This window comes from Varroa destructor, unplaced genomic scaffold (assembly GCF_002443255.2).
Source record: "Varroa destructor unplaced genomic scaffold, Vdes_3.0 BEIS01000003.1, whole genome shotgun sequence".
Taxonomy (NCBI): domain Eukaryota; kingdom Metazoa; phylum Arthropoda; class Arachnida; order Mesostigmata; family Varroidae; genus Varroa; species Varroa destructor.
In genome coordinates this window covers 4,413,403-4,431,570 of record NW_019211456.1, presented here as the reverse complement: position 1 = coordinate 4,431,570, position 18,168 = coordinate 4,413,403, and the positions used below count along the sequence as shown (strand labels likewise).

At 40.2% G+C, this 18,168-nt stretch overlaps 2 protein-coding genes across 3 annotated transcripts in view; both read right to left on the bottom strand.

Moving 5' to 3' along the window:
- PMCA (plasma membrane calcium-transporting ATPase 3) overlaps window positions 1–18,168 on the bottom strand; it is a 107,683-nt gene that overhangs the window by 33,557 nt on the left and 55,958 nt on the right. The window lies entirely within an intron of this gene.
- LOC147756413 (uncharacterized) lies at window positions 1,519–17,268 on the bottom strand. Of its 2 annotated transcripts, none has more exons than XM_086984700.1 (4): window positions 17,020–17,268; window positions 4,199–4,443; window positions 3,544–3,591; window positions 1,519–2,531 (listed from the first exon to the last, which is right to left on the bottom strand). In XM_086984700.1, the coding sequence occupies exons 1-4, from the start codon at window positions 17,151–17,153 to the stop codon at window positions 2,494–2,496; spliced, it is 465 nt and encodes a 154-aa protein (XP_086840826.1). In that variant the 5' UTR covers window positions 17,154–17,268; the 3' UTR covers window positions 1,519–2,493. The 2 variants fall into 2 exon arrangements, with proteins under 2 accessions (XP_086840826.1, XP_086840827.1); XM_086984701.1 differs by having other exon boundaries at window positions 17,024–17,268.

The following is an 18,168-nucleotide window of genomic DNA, read 5'->3' as shown; positions in this document are numbered from 1 at the left end:
GTTTTACTTGTCTCTAGCACTGTTCATAAGAGTGAGCTCTATCCGGTGTGGTATTGTGCGACATCACTGATCTTAAAGGCCTATTGTTGCAGAAATATTGTATCGTTTGAGTCTGCTAAACACGCTAAAAAACTCTTAGCAAGGATAACTTTAGAACAACGCAGATTCATGAGGATGTTGGTAAAGTTTTTCAGTATTCTCCTATAGCTTAGCGCTAAGTTGGATTCAGCCTCTTTACGAGTGGTTGTATATATCCGGGCTGTTACAACAAATCCTACACACTCTATTATGGATTACCTTTTAACCTAGTTGGGAATAATGGTTTTTAGTATAATGTTGGAAGTGCTCTTTACAGTTTTGTCTCGGTGCTTTTGCAGTCAGTACAGCCGTGTATCACCTATCAGTGCATTCCTGTATGTAATTTTTCTATCTATAACTTCTGAAAATAGGTTGATAGCGGAATAGGCTTGCCTATGAGTTGCCCTTTATACGGCATCGAATGACCCGTAGTCATACAAACTTAGATCAGAAAAGTAACTGTGTTGCAGCCAACACCAAATATGTTTTGGCTCACTTCAGAAGGGCGATGAGGTAGGGCATTGCCTTCAAGTAGCCAGGCTGTGTGCTTTCTATTGCCATCCCAACTTTCCACGCGTTCCTTAAGGAACTCGAAATAACAAGCTACATTCATTGCGTCATTTTCGGCAAGTATCTCGTAATAACAGATGTTCCCGGCGTCCACTGCAAGTATTACTATCTCTTTACGTTCGAATGAACTCGACACTGTTGTCGAGCTCAGTTTCTTTCTAAAGCAACCCCACTCTCACAGCTGGCCCCCCTCTGCCTGTCGGTAGCAGTTAAACATTGTCTTGTCTATGGCCGTCCAATTTCGAGGTTGGTCCTTAATATTCCACTCTTTAAACTTTTACGCTATTTACTTACTGCGCTTTGCTTACGTTTTTATCAATTTTCGACAAATTTCCGCAGTGCTATGGTCTTTGGAAACGACAAACTTGACCGTTGACTATTAATTTTCGGAACTAAAGATGTTTTTTTTTGAACTAATTTCTCCTGAGTAAGCTCAACCTGTTTCCACTCACAAATTTCTAGAAGACTCGAGTGTCTGTCAATGAAATTCTATTTGCTAGCGGCGCGTAGTTCAAAAGTTATTCAATTTCAAAGCCCCCCGGATTTGTTTCTATATATATGTATATATATATATATATATATATATATATATATATATATATATATATATATGTAGATCAGAGTAAGGCTGTAGTAGATGTTGTGTCATATACGCCTATTTCATAGCATGTATGTATTTTTCTTTCTACGACACCGTTGGACGCGGACTCTAATTTTAAAATCGCTTTCTTGCAAAATATTGGCGATTCTTGGATTTCTCGCCCGACCGTAGATAAATTGTCAGTTCCTGCGGAATCAGAAAAACATTAATGTAACGAAGATTTTCTTTGCCTTACCATGCGCAGGGCAGAATGAAATGCTACTCCTACATAAATCAAAGTAATGCATTTTATTGAGATAAACCTTTGATTTTATTAATTAAAACAGAATTAATGTCGCTATATTATTTGTTGTTATCATTATCATAGTACAGTTATAATAATCAATCAATCAATCAATCCACTGTTGTTTCTGTTGCTGTTTTCATCCTCTTTTGTCTTCAATCTCTATAGTCTCATCTTTATCCTCATTTTTTTTATCATCTTCGTCATAGTCTTCTCGATCTCATACTTGTGGTGGTAGCACTATTATTTTATTGTTTGATGTATGTTGACGTACTCATTGACAATGCCATTATTAAATCCTGTGTAGCTGACGCCTTGTTATTATTATTATGTTATTATCATTGTTGTTACTCTTTTGAGTGTCGATGTTGTAGCTATACAATCTGTGAACGTTGTTATCATCGTGTTACTTGATGTCGTTGTTACTGCTGCAAGTAGTGTCTTTCTCAGTGTCGTTATCCTTAATTGATATCTTGAAAAAGGCCTAGCAATAATAATACGCGCCTTAGGGCAACCGTTTTACGTGCGTTTACGAACTTTTGCTCAGGCTGCCTTTCATACAATGTATGTAGTTCGTTTTTTTTTTTATAATGATCATCATCGTTAATAATACAACAACAGCGCTGTTGCTGTTTCTACTACCGTGCTGGTAGTTAATATTGATGGTAATGTTTTTTTGTTAATGTAGTGTTGTCGTGCATCATCTCAATGTAACTCGCATCTTTTTCCCAAGAAGCGAAAGTTGACTTAAGGCAATCCGTACAAAGATATCTCAATCACAAGAAAATTATCGACTGAATGGCACCGTCCAGTGGGGTCAGTAATGAACTCGAAGCAGCCCCCTTTACTCCCATTAAATGACAAATACCCATTTACGATCCGGCCACGGAGCTCCTTAACAGCAGCCTGCAAATAGGCGATCGTAACTGCTGCGACAAATTGCACTTGGGCAAACAGCTGGTCATGGGCCAAAGTTGACGCGGTGAAGTGTTACAACACCTGCGAGACAATTGGTGTTAATTAATTAGTTACTCCGACACCTTTCAGTGACAAGAGGCAACGAATACCTCGTAGGAAAGCCTCAAGCCCTTCGTAACAAAAACCAAAAGATAAGTATTAGCATAGCAGTTAAACTTTACACGGATAGCTCCGCAAAAAGGTAGCGAAAACAACTGCAAAATTGAACACGTCGCGACACACCATAAAGATATACACACACTTACACGGCGCGAAATGTGTTGTTTATTGAAATGATTACAGGTTAAAATAAAGTATAATATTCGTATCCGGTTTGACATCCAAGGTATAGTCGGGCACCCAGGACAAGACGACGTGTGAAAGATGTTTACGAAAGATCCATCTTCGTCAACTTCCAATGGTGTGCCAACATGTCACGCGTCAACGGTTCGATATTTGCAAGCGACGAACTTTCAATGTCTATTTATAAAATAATAACAACCGGAGAAACATAATTTATATCTGTTAGAACGCTTCTGCTGGGTTCTAGGAAGAGGGTGACGAAATATTCAAAGGAGTTTCTTTGCTGGCTAGCCGTCAGGAAAATAGGCCAGTACTGGGATAGGTTGAAAGAAAGCATGATAATTACATTAAGGATCTTGGATTTCGTGCTTCCAATATACTCGTACACACAGAAGGCGGCTGTACAGGGCTAGCTGATGCGATCTCGCCACGGTGACAGACAGGCGCGCTATGTGAAAAAAACTACGTGTCCATGAGATTCGGGAGCAAAGAAAGGATAGAATTAAACAGTTACAATCAATTTGTTTAACAAAAAACGGCGAACTAGCACAACGTAGCCATGGCTACGGCAGAAATACGAGCAAACATGTCGAAATATTCTCATCAACCATGACGCTAATTGATATATTGAAGTATTATGCTTTTACATATATGCAGTAAAGGAAATAGTACGCTGCAAATACTTCAAACAAGACATTATTACTTTCAGAATTTCTCGTTTAAATCCTTTAGAATAGTTGTAAGCCCTCACTTGTATATAGTATTAATCCGCGGTGGCCTTTTGTAGCATTGCGTAATGCTATATAAAGCGACGGACACAAAAAGCAGCACACAGAATTGACGTTACTATTAAGACTGGTAACTATCTGGCGTTGTCTTCGCCCGTACAATAAGAGAAGCAACATATTTTCCACTATCCTGAAACATCCAAGAATTAATCAGCTAGTGCTTTCGCTGTATCAAGCAAGTAATACAAATGATAGATCTTTACATAACTTACTAGTATAACACAGTTAGCAAAACAACTTCAGGTCTCGGCTGCCTCGTAAGTAGGCTTCGGGGCTTCTTTATGTATGTGTACATATGATCGGCTACTGTCACTATGTCAAAATGGGTTATTTTTTACTCTTCGACGTCATCAGTGAACGAACGAGAAGAACCGGTAATGATAAGTGATACGAATGATAAATGGTACCAAATAAATTAGACCGTTATGAGTGCAAAACTTCCTTCATTAGTATTGCGATCACTACAGGTATCATTAATAATTAAGTAGGACAACAAACAGCCGAGTGCAAACCTCTGCATGCTTCGTAGAGCTAAACCAATTATGGCCGTTTCGTAGCTTAGTAGGAACAAACTGTAGCAAAGTTCGTTACATCACACCTAATCCTATACGGTCAAACCTTGCAGGCGTTTCTTGCGGATGTAACCCATTCCGCGGCACGAAAGATTAAAGGGTGTGTCACTTCTTAACCGCTGCCGCAATGGCGTCCGCATCGTGTTTACAAAGGCAGCAGGCGCTTCGACGGTAGTTGTCCATTGGTGATCAAAAAAAACAACATGTGAAAATCTGTATTGGAAAATGATCAGCATAAGTAACAGCGTCTTTGGTGAGGGTGGAGCACGGCAGATCCATAATGCGCATTTCCTATTTGCAAAATAACCAAAGAGAAACCAACGGCAAATCATTGCAGGTGGTAAATTATCTAGATAACTATCTAAAAATAACGCATTATTTGTTGAAAAATATAAACTGTAATAACTAGGATAAAAAGAACGGAAATCATAGGATCATCATTTTATAAAAATGCGAAATAATACGCATCAGAGCGACACTTCAGAGAAAAATACGGCAAATATACAGAATATGTATAACGAAGAGTATTCATCGAGTTATCAGTACGCATACGTATCAACGAGTGACTGAGTAAAGAGTCAATTGTAATACTATTAAGATAGTGGGATCAAAGCAAGACAACGGATAAGTCGAAAAAATGGTATATTGAATAGCTCGGCTTATCAGATCGCTTCTATAACGTCCAGAGTTTCCTCGCTGTCAAAAAGAACAACTATATTCCGCACAAATTCGGGTAAAGATAGGTAGAGTCGAGGACTATAAACAATGGGGGCTGCTTATTGATTGAGAAAAGCGGCAGTCACGATAGTGGCGACCGGCATTATCGTCCCAAATACTGGGGACGGAAGATGCGGGCAGAATCCTGAATGAAGAGAAACTGGAGTGAAATCTGGAAGTTGACTAGGGATGGCTGGACTTATTGGCTGTAATTAATGTGAATATTATGGTTGTTGCTATCAGTTATCAAGTGTTGCGTTCATTGCGCGCTGGCGCTGTAGTGTCCAGTCCGGTCCAGCCCAGCCCAGCCCAGCCCAGATGATGATGAAATATAGCAGCGATCAAGTGGGTGGACACACAGACACATGCCCATTTGCGGTGTGTACACATATATGTTCTACAAGATGGAACAAACAGCTAGTAGGGATAGACAGATAGAAGACTGCAGAGAGGATGTTCGATGGCATGGAATAACAAATGTGTGCAAGGCGGCATAATAATCGTAGCAGTTATAATGACAGTGGTAAAAGGTGTAATAGAATTATTATTATCATCTGTAGGTCGTGTATTTGGTGACATCCATGGTATGATGAAAGTGATTCGTTCAGCGTGCAATCTTCACCGGTAGCTGGGGGGAAGCACTACATGAAAGCACACGGTGTATATAGGTTGGTAAGTAATAGGAAATGGGCCGCGCAACTTGTTGCTACATGTGTTTAATGCATGCGTGGGTGTCGGAAAGAGAACTTAGAGACGCAGACGAGGTCGGGCTCAATTGAACACTAATAGGGTAAGGAAATTGGTACTTCCGCCATTGAACGTAAGACAGCGGTGCCGTATGGATCTTTCATTATTCAAGTCATCTTGTGTCTTGACGACGCTTACACACACACACACCGCTAAATCTAAACCAACAAAAGCTCTATTACTCTTATCCTCGTATATATACATAGTGTCCTCAACGACACCCTAATGGAGCCTTTGTCTTGTTTACAGCTATCTTTGTTTCCTTACACAGTTAGGTACATATAAATATCTGGTATCTATGTCTCCGAATCTCTGTTAAAATCGGCTTAAAGGAAAAAATGACCATAACGTTGGTTGTTCCCAATATCTGGTTTCTACAGAAAAAAAAAAACATCATAACAACACTCTGCGCATAAAAACAGCAAAAGCGACGGTTAAAACTGGTAATGATGTGAGGAGATCATAAAAGTTTTTACGCATTTGAAATAGTACGGTGGAGGGATACCTTTTCGTCTAGCTATTCCATTAAACATGCGTTGTCAAGAAATAAATGCATTGGCCTCATTAAGGCTGCATACCATTTACTGGTCAAGTACATGATAATGATGATCATGATGATGATGATGATGATTCCGCTTTACCAGTGTTTAAGTACATGTGTTATTGTATTGTACAACAGATTAAGAACCCCGTTGTTTTTTTCTATATAATCTTACATATATTATTCGTTCTAACCGCACCGTTATGTGTGTGTGTGTGTTTTTTTTTTAATGTGTTATATAAATGTTTTTCTTCCATGCTCGTTCCTCATTACAACAATTTAATTTACCTTTTATAAATTATCACGGATATTTTATAGCTGGCATTCCTAGACTCGTTACAGAATTCGTTGTGTTTGATACACTCTGTCTCATTATGAGTATTCATATTAACAGAAGGCGTCAAAATCATGGTCCGGGTCTAGCGAGTTACTGGACAATAGGGTGGTCAGCACGGTTTTTGAATTGTACCTATTTACTATTATGTTACTTTTAGTGAATTCATTTATTTCTTAGTTATTCGAGGTGTGCTTAGAAAACTAATTGGGTTTGTAAAATAGTCGCCACGAACGTATTCATATAAAAACATGAATAGAAATGCACAGGAAGCACCCTCATGTTATAGGACGAAAATATCCCGACAAGTGGGAATCGATGTTCTCTGTTCCACAGGAAGAAATCACCGGACGTTATTGAATGCTGCGGAACAACATCGAAAAAATGTTAGCCTAAATGGTTTACTTATTATGTATCAGAAGTCAAAGGATATCGGTTTGGTGGTGTTCTGCCACAGAGACCACGCCAATTCCGCCCCAAGACCCCAACCTAAATTGATAGGATTATTTTCTACTAGTGGCTTGCTTCCATCTCTACAAACGGAGGTATAGGGTGAAAATGTGTTTAAGTGAGTGCGAACTTTGATGATGACAAGCTCTCGCAATGATCAATCCCTACATCACTAAGGACATTTTATGTGAAGTGTCAGCGCTCTCTCTCTCTCTCGCTCTCGCACATCTCCATATATATGTGTGTGTGTGTGTGCGTGTGACAGGGATCTCGGATTTTTCCTCACTCTCATTGTAGTTTACAAGAGATCTGCACTATGTTCTGCTCTAGTTTCGTGGTTCTCGCCATCGTTGGCCAGCTTTTTCGGCTCTCATCTTTGTTTGAATCTGTCACCGGCACAAGTAAACAGTGGACAAATCCATTTTCCAATCAGCGAAACCAAGCTCTATTTGTTAATTTGCCTTGTCGCTTACCTAACATATGGGAATTTATAGACTTCAATGTGTTCTACGAAAATAATCCGGCAGAAAGTCACATGAAATACACATATGGTGTGTCTACATCTTTTTGAACATAGCAACAAAAACAAACGAAAGATCAATGCAAAAACATGGTTCGCCAGATGGAGGGAAGAAAATATTTTGGAAGAAAGGAAGGGTCAAGAATCAGCGCCTTGGCCGAGAGGTATAATGAGAAATAAAGCGAAAAAAAGGACCTAGACGGCATGCTTGCAGGATTAGAGCTAATACTTTTGAGGGAAGTATACAATCGAAGGGCGGCAGACCATGGTAAAAAAGATGGTAGATGGAAATAAGGAAGAAGAAATCAGCACAAGCTGACTGCGGTACGTGTGTTTCTGTGTCTGTGTAAAAGCAACATTTGCCCAGTATATAAGTGCAGCATTTGAACGTGCCTTTTTCAAGGACTTACCACAAATAATTACTTTCTCATCATCATCATCATCATCACCATCATCACCATCACATATTAAGAGATAATAATGTTAAATAAAATAATAATAGTCGTATATTAGTAGTGGATATGATATAGTACAAAGCAGCAGAACAACGATTCTAACTTCTGTCTATATATATATATATATATATATAACCATTGTCGTGTATATTACTTAATAGTCTGGTCACTAGTGTTCTATGTTTTCTTGTATGTATATATATATATATATATATATTGGCCTTGCTAGGTGAACAGTAACTTTCATCATTTTGAGATATTTTGCAGTCTTTTATACTATACTATATGACAATAATAATATCTAGCATTCTAAACAGGCGCACATTGACATATACACTTGCGCACCCAATTTACTCTTCTCCTTTGTAATAACAGCCGGTAGCCGGTGGTCTCTTTATTTGTAGAAAGATGATGATGATGACTTACAACGAGTGGTAGATCTATTATAGCCCAACTTACTGTGAGCGAAAGTTAATGATGATATTATGAATCGTATAGGCGTTAAAAATAATTATAATAGTAAACTTTCGTAGCAGGTCAGATGAGACGGTATCTTTACACTTAGTTAGATAAGAGAGCATTAGACGAACGAAGTGCGAAGATTATTTAGTAATTGTTAAAATGAGAAAGCAAAAAGTACCTCAGAAGAAATTGTTTGTCCCTGTTACTTTAAATTCTCTACTGTTTGTTTAATAGCCACAGTTAAATATGCGACTTAAGCAGTCATAGAAGGACAACGTAGGCATAGTCTCTGCTACTGTGACATAATAGTTTCAAACTATCATCATATTCGTTTGGAAAAGATGTAGCACGCCTACGTGGATGGTTCCAACTGAGGCTGCTGCTGTTGCAGTGCTAGTAATACTAGTAGCAGTAGTAGTAGTAATAGTAGTAGTAGTAGTAGTAGTAGTACTAGTAATAGTAGTAGTAGTAGTAGTAGTGGTACTAGTAGTAGTACTAGGTAGTAGTAGTACTAGTAGTAGTAGTAGTACGTAGTAGTAGTAGTAGTAGTAGTATAGTAGTGGTAGTAGTAGTAGTAGTAGTAGTAGTAGTAGTAATAGTAGTAGTAGTAGTAGCAGTAATAATAGTAATAGTAATTATAGTAGTAATAATAGTAGTAGTAATAGTGGTAATAGTAGTAGTAGTAGTAGTAGTAGTAGTAATAGTAATAGCAATAATTGTAATTACATTGTTAATATGCAACTGAAACTAATTGGCGAGTTACACTGATATTTCTGCGTTTTTTGATGTTCATTTAGTGTGTCCTTCTGTCATAGTAGTATTGTTCGTGCGTGCTACAGCGGGTCTCACGTTTTAAGTTACCTACGTCCCACTGTATGGTGGCCTGACAAGTTAGTATCGGGGTTATTGTTATTATTATTATCATCATCATCATCATCATCATCATCATCGTCGTTATCAGCAAAGTAACTTGATCAAATTTGTGTTAGCCTACATATTGGTGATACGTGACGTTTGTATTGGTATTATCAACGTATTGATCCTTTCGCAATGGCGTATTTCCTGTTATCACTTCATCGACCATCCGCTACCTAGCATACAACAGCTGGTCATCTTAACGCCAGCCTGCCGTCGATTTTCTAGTAGGCAAATTAACAACGTCATAACCTCCGGCGTCGCAGCGCCGTACATTCTCTGTTCAACAGCGGCAATAATAATAGTAGTAGTGACAAAAAAATATTTTCATTATTATGTTTGTAACAAGCAAATCGTATGCTGTCATTAACATTGTTACCGTTTCTACTATTTGTAGCCAGGTCTTATTACTGACATTATTACTAGTAATGTCTTAATACTGGCATTACAACTATTGTGATTTTCACTGTCTTTTTTTTTTTTGCTGCGACTGCTATTACTGGCGAATTCGCGCAGTGAGTTTTGTGTACGTCACTGTTAAATATTATTCGGATCTGTTTAATGTACTCTCTGACGATGATATCATATTTAGCAGCATCGTGTGTAATAAGTCCACTTAACACCTTCAATCAATAACGGAGGGTCGAACAAGCGGAAAATCAAACATGAAATGATTGAGCTACGCCCGAGTCGCAACTTGGACGACTATATCTGCTTGAATTGTTTCAGCGCCATCACCCTTTCTCTCTTTCCCTCTCCCCGTCGTTATCATTTTGTTATTAGTATTAGTCTCACCACCACCACCGCCGCCACCGCCGTCATTCTGCTCGTCCTCCCGCCCCTCATCATCACCGCTGTTATTTTATCATGATTACTATTATCCACTATTTTATTTTCACTTCTAGCAGTGGAGATAGGGACCGTGTGTATTACTTATATATTCATTATTGTTACTATTATTAATATTTATGGTAAATCGCGCCGTTTCGTTCAGCGCCTCTCATTGCCTAGTTCGCCTTGTCGCCGTCGTCTGCTACGCCTGTTGCGCGACTCTCGTTCTTTTTTCTTTCATTAGCCTGTCTTTCTTCTGTTATAGTTACGGTTTCTTTTGCCTTTTCCTCTTTCCGTCTCGTTCTGTGCTTGCCCACGTAACATTTTTGTGTGTTTGTGTATAAAGATTTTACTCTCTTGCTTCTCTATATACCTGCTAATCTACAAATATACTACAGGCCGGACAGTTTCATCGGTCAGGATTACAAAGGCCGGCGTTGGCGGTCCTCCACCTGAAAATCGAAAGCGTCGTCAATTCCAACATACGCCGCTCCTGGGCCTCAAATCTTATCAAAGCGGTTGGCGACTGCGAATGGCCGCCTACTAAGGCCTTCTTGTCCCACTTAAGGAAACTACGACAACGACGACGACTGAATAATGTGAACTGATAAAAAGCACAGGCTCGAAAAGCCATTCGACCACCATTGGGGGTTACCAGTTTACGGTAGACGGTAGCCTTAATAAGCGAGTTGCTCTGTGCCTTCTACCTCTACAAGAAGAGGATATGTTGTGTCGCAACTCTATATCTGGATGGTGAATAAATCGGCCAATCGATCGGGATTAATCCACGGGCCAGGTACTGATAGTACTCTTCGTGTCTGGCGGCGACTTCTAGCTAACACTCTTCTGGCCACTGTACACACGCGGTCCGTCATCGGCCCATTCCCGATTTCGATAGATGTCACACGCACACATACATATACATGTCATCATTATTATTATCATTATACTTCGTGTGGGCAATTGGCGTTCTTGCCTTCAATGTTATTTTCTAAATCATTGATTTTTCATCTCTTCTATCGTTACTCGCCTTTCGAAAATCTACATACATGAGGTTCATCACACCAGGCTGTCAATATGCTTATTATTATTAATAGTAGTAGTAAGATATATTTCTTTCATCTTCTTCCATGGGTCTCAGAAATCTGCCGACGAAGTTACAGACATTAGAGCGTAATAGGGAAGTGTTGGTCTAGCCCAACTGTGACCGTTGGTCCAACGACCTCTTTTAATTTGCTCATCATCCTCGTCCTTTTCGTTTCCGTAGGCGGTTTGTTGACATCGAAAAGCAAACCATCGGATTAGAAAAAGTCTGTCGCCGACATTTTCATTATTATCAATTCATTCTTTTCATTTTAGTATAGTATATAGTCCAGCAAAACTCTGGCAGTAGCCCTCATCCAGCCGTACGCACTAAGAGCCACGAAGGTGGCTGGTAGCAACTGTATGTGGCATTCGAATGCAATGGGTGCACTGACCCCGCGCCATCAGGCAGCCCGGGTCACCAATACATGGATAACAATAGTATAGTTCACACTCGACTCGTACTCTACCGAACTTAAGAACGGTTGCTTCGTATAATAAGAACAGTGGAACCTCCTTCTTCCTGAGGAAGAAGACAGCCTGAACTTCCTCGATCCTTATACAAGGATATCATATCGCTCTATGCTTTGTGGCCCTTCACAAGCAAGATGAGAAATGTTCGCATAGCTTACGGTTCTCGTTCTCATCCATCTTCCTTCATCATCACCATCATCATCTTTGCTCCTGTATTTGTAGCCTTTATTTGCATGTTTTCATTGTTCGGTTCATAGCTGCTGTAAATTTATATATCGTCGTCCTTCAGTCAGGAACTGAGCGCGCACTGCTCACTGTGTATTGTGTTATCAAGCCATGAATGGCAACACCATAAGGAAAAATTTGCCATTAAGGAATGGTCTTTCTCGGCTCATCCGGATCCTGCGGATCGGGACAGATTTTGGCTTTTGCCTCAGCTGTTTGCTTCGAACGTAGTATGACGTATTTTTGTTTTTACGTCATGGTTTATGGTCTATCCATATTCTCGTTTTGAAGGATGCACACTGGGGGTAGTAGGAATAAACAGGTGAAGTTTTTTCGTAAAAGATGTTCTACAATCGTGGCACCGGGGTTCAATCATGGCCAATTTGGCCAGACGTAAATTGCGAACAGCTATGCAGCTTAAAAGGATCGTACCGTCAGCCGTTGTACGTTGTTGGAGGTTTGTTATCTAGAGTTAGCTATAAAAAGTACGATGTACTTAACCTGTCATAATACGTTTCGCTTGACAATTGGACTGATACGGTGGATGCCTGCCTTCATAAGCAGATACGATTATTGAGTTGATAATGCCAGTTGTTGAATCAATTCTGCTACGAAAAGGTACAGTTGCGTCCACCAGTTAGCACTTTATTTCAATAAAAGCGTTGGTCGGCAAATTGATGTCGAGACCTAATTCCGGCCGTGAAATGGTCCACGTGCTACAGTTACTTTTGTTAGACCTCATAATTTCAACGGGCCGTCACGGCCATCATTGTGAATCCATTATTGATCCACACGAGATTTTTTCGACGAGCTGCTTAGGACATATTATAGGACATCTAAGAGAGCAACGCACACATATTAACCTGTTATTACTATCCTTATTTTGTGTTATTAGGAATATCAGCGTCGTCGTATTTGTTACCTGGATGTGGTTTCGCCCATCTGAGGGTTTGGAGTTTTGTAAGCTCGTTTTTATGTTTCTATAGTCCACCACATACAGTCAGGAAAGGCACCGGCAGCAACATGATTATAGTGAGTGGTCCAACAAATGATCTATTCGTTGTTGATGTCAACCTTAACTTTGTCCTACTACAGCCCATTCGACCTGCTACAGTTACGTAGCAGATAGGTAGGCAGTCCATTGCTATCCATGACCGTGGCTATTTGGAGATGAAGAGCAGGCTCCCTCCATTCGTAATCTTTATTAGTCCAAGTCAAATTATTACCCTGGACAAAAAGAAGGTCAATGATTGTGGTGCAAGCAAGGACAAATAAGCTGACAACCTTTTAGAAAAGACTGTTACGCAAATTAATTTATCGGTACGCAGACGTATTGGCAGTACTGCGTCCTTGAAGTAGGCCAGAAACATCTGAGCAGAGCGTTTATCAAGTCTGCAAAACCCTAACATATACGTATTATGCTAAAAGTATATGACAAGAAGGAATGTATCTATCAGCCGGGTAACAGGCTGATAAATACTGATAGAGGCTTTTAGCCTTTCCCGTTGCTGGCAGGTCCATAAGGTTATTGCCGAGGCCAATAAATAGCATCCAAATTTATACAAATCAGTTTAGAGACATTTGTGAAATGCAATTTTAAGGTGTTTTGTCGAGCTAATGCGCGACGAGACGATAACACAACAAATGACAAAATTACACGAGACCATTTAGGCAGGTAAATCAATGGCACTGACGGCATACGCGCTCGCTCTCTTCCTCTCCTTGTTTTTCAAACCGATGTCGTGATTGATGATTATATATGTTTCGACTTAGTTTACGCGCGATTTATAAGTGGTTCCTGCAAGATCAAAATGCATTCCATACCTCCACACCTTTTTCAAGGACGTAATACTCATGAGATTTAATTGTTGTGATAGCACAGTCACGCAATGAGCACGCCAATTAAATCAGTCACATCAAGCACTAGACAGTTTCAGATAGAAAGTGTGACTGATTCAAGTTCTTAACTTAGCTTTAAATGCTACGTGCCCTGTGAAACCCTCTGCTTACCCAATAGATATTTCCATTCACAGGCAATATAGCGAAAAACAAAGCTAGTTCTTCTGCTATTATGCTGAACAAAGGTTATTCAAAAAGGATCACAATAAAACTTTTCGCCTTCTGCATCGTAAGGGAGTGCTGGTACTTTAACAACGAAGATATATCCACCATTTCAGTTTGGCGGTAACTTAATAATGGGAAGAAGAGCCAGAAAGGGTAGAATCATTCAAATTTTGCAGCATCAACGCTGACGTTGACGTTTTCGTTCTTCTGCTGCTTTTCTGCGTCTACTTCAGATAAACTAAATTCAACTGGTCGCGTTTGTCTGACAGACGCTATGTCATTACAGGAGATATTCTTTGAACTTATTTAAGATCCCACCTTAATAGTAATGCAAGTAAGCCGGCGCACAAAACGAACAAAATCTGCTACGAATTAGGCTAAAATGCTCAAAGCAATTTTCTGCAGTGTGTATAATCGTCGTAGCCATTTCTGTCTTGATGTATCGGACAGTCTTGTGTCACTGAATGTCATAGCAGGGAAACCCGCTTTTGGACTGTCCTGCCCTTAGTCAACGCTACATTCGATCGCGCCACTGCTTTTAAATTCCTTTGATGAGCAAATTCGGGTAAGAGATAGGCCTAGCAGCCGTTTTATTTAAGGCCAACGGTTACAATGGTCTTTTTTGTATGCGTCACGCCGTGTAAGGCTAGCCCACACCTTCAGGATGTAGGTTATATGAAGACTATATGGAACAATTTCATATAGTCGAGAGTACCAATGAAATGATCAGTTACTTACTCACCCATTGACCCAACCATTCATTTTGTCAATGACTAGTGGTACTTATAGCAGTGATAGGAATATACTAATATTATTATTAACAACATCATTAACCCAAGTTCGCAAGCATTAGCAGTGTAGCGCCATGAAAGTGATCCTTTATTTGCACTAAGGCAATTCGAACCTTAGAATTCATTCATTCTAGCTGTTCCTCCCTTATATATATATATATATCGTTTTGATAGATTTATATTTATTCGCGCCTTTCTAGAAACTAATATCATCCATAAGAGCCTTAGCTTACGCATTCTTACTTCATATTATTATAATTAATGCTAGCAATAGCATTTGTAGTTATAAAGTATAACAGTAAGCAAGAGGCCAATATTTGTACAGCGTTTTAAACTGAGGTTGGCAGAGCAGAGGTTATCTGCGCCGCTACGGAATCAATGGCCGTAAAACTATCATTGCAGATGCCTCAGTTCGATTTACAAATACCTCACTTGTGACATCACCACGTGTAACCAGCACGCCGCTCGATCAGCGAGTTGTGGCCGTCATTCCGCTTCAAAAGTTACTGCGTCTTTTTCACTCATTTTTCGCTTATTTGTTTGTTTTTAGCGTTCACTGTTAGCTATCATATGGCGTTTGGTGTAACAACGAGACGTGATTTCTATATTGTTTATTCTGCATCGATTTCTATGGTTTAAGAAAAACTAAGGGGTGGGGCTGGGCTCATAACTCGCTTCGTAATCACCGTTCTTACCAGTATCGTACTCCGCGGATAATTCATAAGTTCATATTTGACCGGTCTGCTAAGAGCATGAGCAGTCCACTTGGAGTAACAAGTGGTCCATGACCCATAAGTGAATGCCGATTTTTTCTATCTACCCTATGTATGGAGCGTAGCTCAGTCTGTCGTAGCGACATCATTTATCTCCTATCATTACCAACATGTATCAATGATAGCAGCGTGTTAACAAACAGCGTTAACGGACAGTCAATCCTGTCCTCCATCATTAGCATACACATCTAGGTGGCTAAAGCGTTTGCCCTATCTAAGTACTTGAACATTACAAAGAGGAACAATCTGCAAGCACGTTTTGCCGCCCAGCTATCCATTATCCGCCGAACACTTCCCAGCTACGGTCAGTCAACGACGTGGGCTAGCAACAAGGCCCCGGGCCTCAACATCTTGTCCACTCTTACAATTTCAACCTTTTTTCTGCTCATGCCGTTGCCGCTCTCGTTTAAACTATATTTGGACAGATGACACGTAGGCAAAGAGCAAAGTACTCTTGTAATGCTTAGCCTCATCACCGATCGCAACAGTAGTTTGATGTATTTCAATTGTCTAACATGTACATGCGTTAGCTTAACGTAGCTAGACCGCACTCTAATCTGTTGTGCCAAACTTAGTAGTGGTATTAAGTAAAATGATTGATAATAATTATAATGAAAGGTCATCGCTTATCGTCTCATCGGAACATTGTGACTATAGTAGAGCACGATCTTTACCAGCATGATTGCAACGATCAGGAGTGGTATCCTGAAATAATCTATATTTTGAGTCCTAACATAGCGACAACGAGCTATTATCGGACTTTGTACCTATTTCATTTTCATCCGTTTTCTTTTCCCAAAGCGCGTGCGCGCGGCTTTTCGTTCTGATCAGACATTAGACTGATGGCAGATAATCAGTCGTAATCGTTCGATTCGGCTAAACCCGTCAATTCAGTGATATGAATGGACAGGCATTCAGCAAGCCTTATAGATATTTATCGTCAATTTTTAGACTTTTGTCAAAACCTACATGATTTTTTTCCGAATCTATATTTTTCTCGATTACGTTATTCAACCGAAACTTAAAAGAAGGTCGATAAAAAAGTCAACGTCTGCTTTTAAAAGAGCAGTCAGACACTTCGTTGAGTGTTGGCATTTAATTCTGCAAATGATATTAATTATTACTACTTGAATTGTATAGATAGCTGTGGTCCTGTTCTAGGACCGAATAGCAATTGCTGATAGAAAAATGGTGTAATAGCTGACACTATGATAACTTCCGTCATTAAATGTAATAGAATAGTATAATAATATCTAGGTGGCGTTATTTTAGCACGTAAATAAACAGGCGCAATATTCCTTTGTTTGTGCTGTTGCTGCCGCTGTTCCTCCTCCTTGTTCGTATTCATTGTTTAGTTACTACTGTTACTGCTAAGCTCATTATAGTACTTCAAACTTTATACTTTTGCTGCTGCTGCTGCTGCTGCTACTGCTGTTGCCGCTGCTGTTATTGAGTAAAATTGAGAACAGCCAAGAGTGAAAGTACCTACTGTGTAATGACTGTTCGTGGGAATAGAGTACTCGTAGCCATGAAGTATACTGAGCCGTCCGCGTCCGTCGCTGACATGCGTTCCTGGTGCTTTCTCCCCTTCTTTTCTCGTTCTGTCTCGACGTCGTCATTGCTTTATAAATTGCTGCTTCACAAGAAAAAGTGGTTATTTTCAGCGTCACTATGATGATTAAGCATAATTACAAATGGCCGTATGATCCGACTGATCCTTTTACTGATATTCACACAGCTGTTTCGACGTTGGAATCTTTTTCCTGCTCCTTATTGGGATTAGCTTTGTTCGCATTTGTGTTAGAGGTTGTGGTGGTAGTAATAGGGGTGCTCGAGTGTTGCTGTTGTTGTCCGTGGGCATTAGTGCTGGAGGAGGTGGGGCCAGGACAAGGTCCGGCGGTGGTTGGACTTCCTGGAGAACGAGGGGAGGCTATGCCCCCCGAGTTCCGTTTCGTCAAATGCGCCGCCGCCGCGGGGTTCTGCCGAGTGTCGACAGTACTTCGGAAGGCATTTACAACACGGATCTGGAAACGCAGCCGGGGCCACGGTACGTGTTACATACAGGCACGTAAACAAAACAAATGTTAGAGATGCCATACCCAACAATCGTATCGTAGAATATATGGCGAATATACATCGATTTCGAGAGTGCACTATCTCTGCTCGGATGCTGTGGTCACACATGACAACACATTGGTATCAGGCAAGCTTCCATCCGGGGTATGACCTGCTGTTACCAGAGCGTCGCCGGGCAATGTTAGCGCAAATGTGTCGATGGTCAGTGATCAGGCACAGCGATGTACCTATATAGAACAACGATTTATCTGCGCCATGATCGTCGGTGACACACTACCGAGGTTCTCGACCCGATGGCTAGGCATCTAACTTCACAAGGAAATGTTTCGCAGAGCGCGTGCCAGGGCAAGGCCGAGAATATACATCTTTACAGTACAAAGTGCTACCTGTCGAGATAGCTATCAATGCTTTCATTCTTTTCTCGTCATATATAGATGTTGAAGATAAATATACGTTCATTTATTTATATATGGCGAGTATAGTGCAGCGAGTATTTAGCCAGGAAAACATGCAGTCAGCAAGCGTCCGTTGCTAGTAAGCTAGATTTACGTAGGTTGC

What these genes read in the sequence shown, in the direction of transcription:
- LOC147756413 (XM_086984700.1), bottom strand. Translation starts at nt 17,153, where the DNA reads ATGACGACGTCGAGACAGAACGAGAAAAGAAGGGGAGAAAGCACCAGG. An exon ending in GAACAGTCATTACACAGTAG is followed by an intron (nt 4,444 to 17,019) that starts GTACTTTCACTC and finishes TTTTGCAAATAG; the next exon opens with GAAATGCGCATTATGGATCT. An exon ending in CGGATTAATACTATATACAA is followed by an intron (nt 2,532 to 3,543) that starts GTGAGGGCTTAC and finishes ATTGTCTCGCAG; the next exon opens with GTGTTGTAACACTTCACCGC.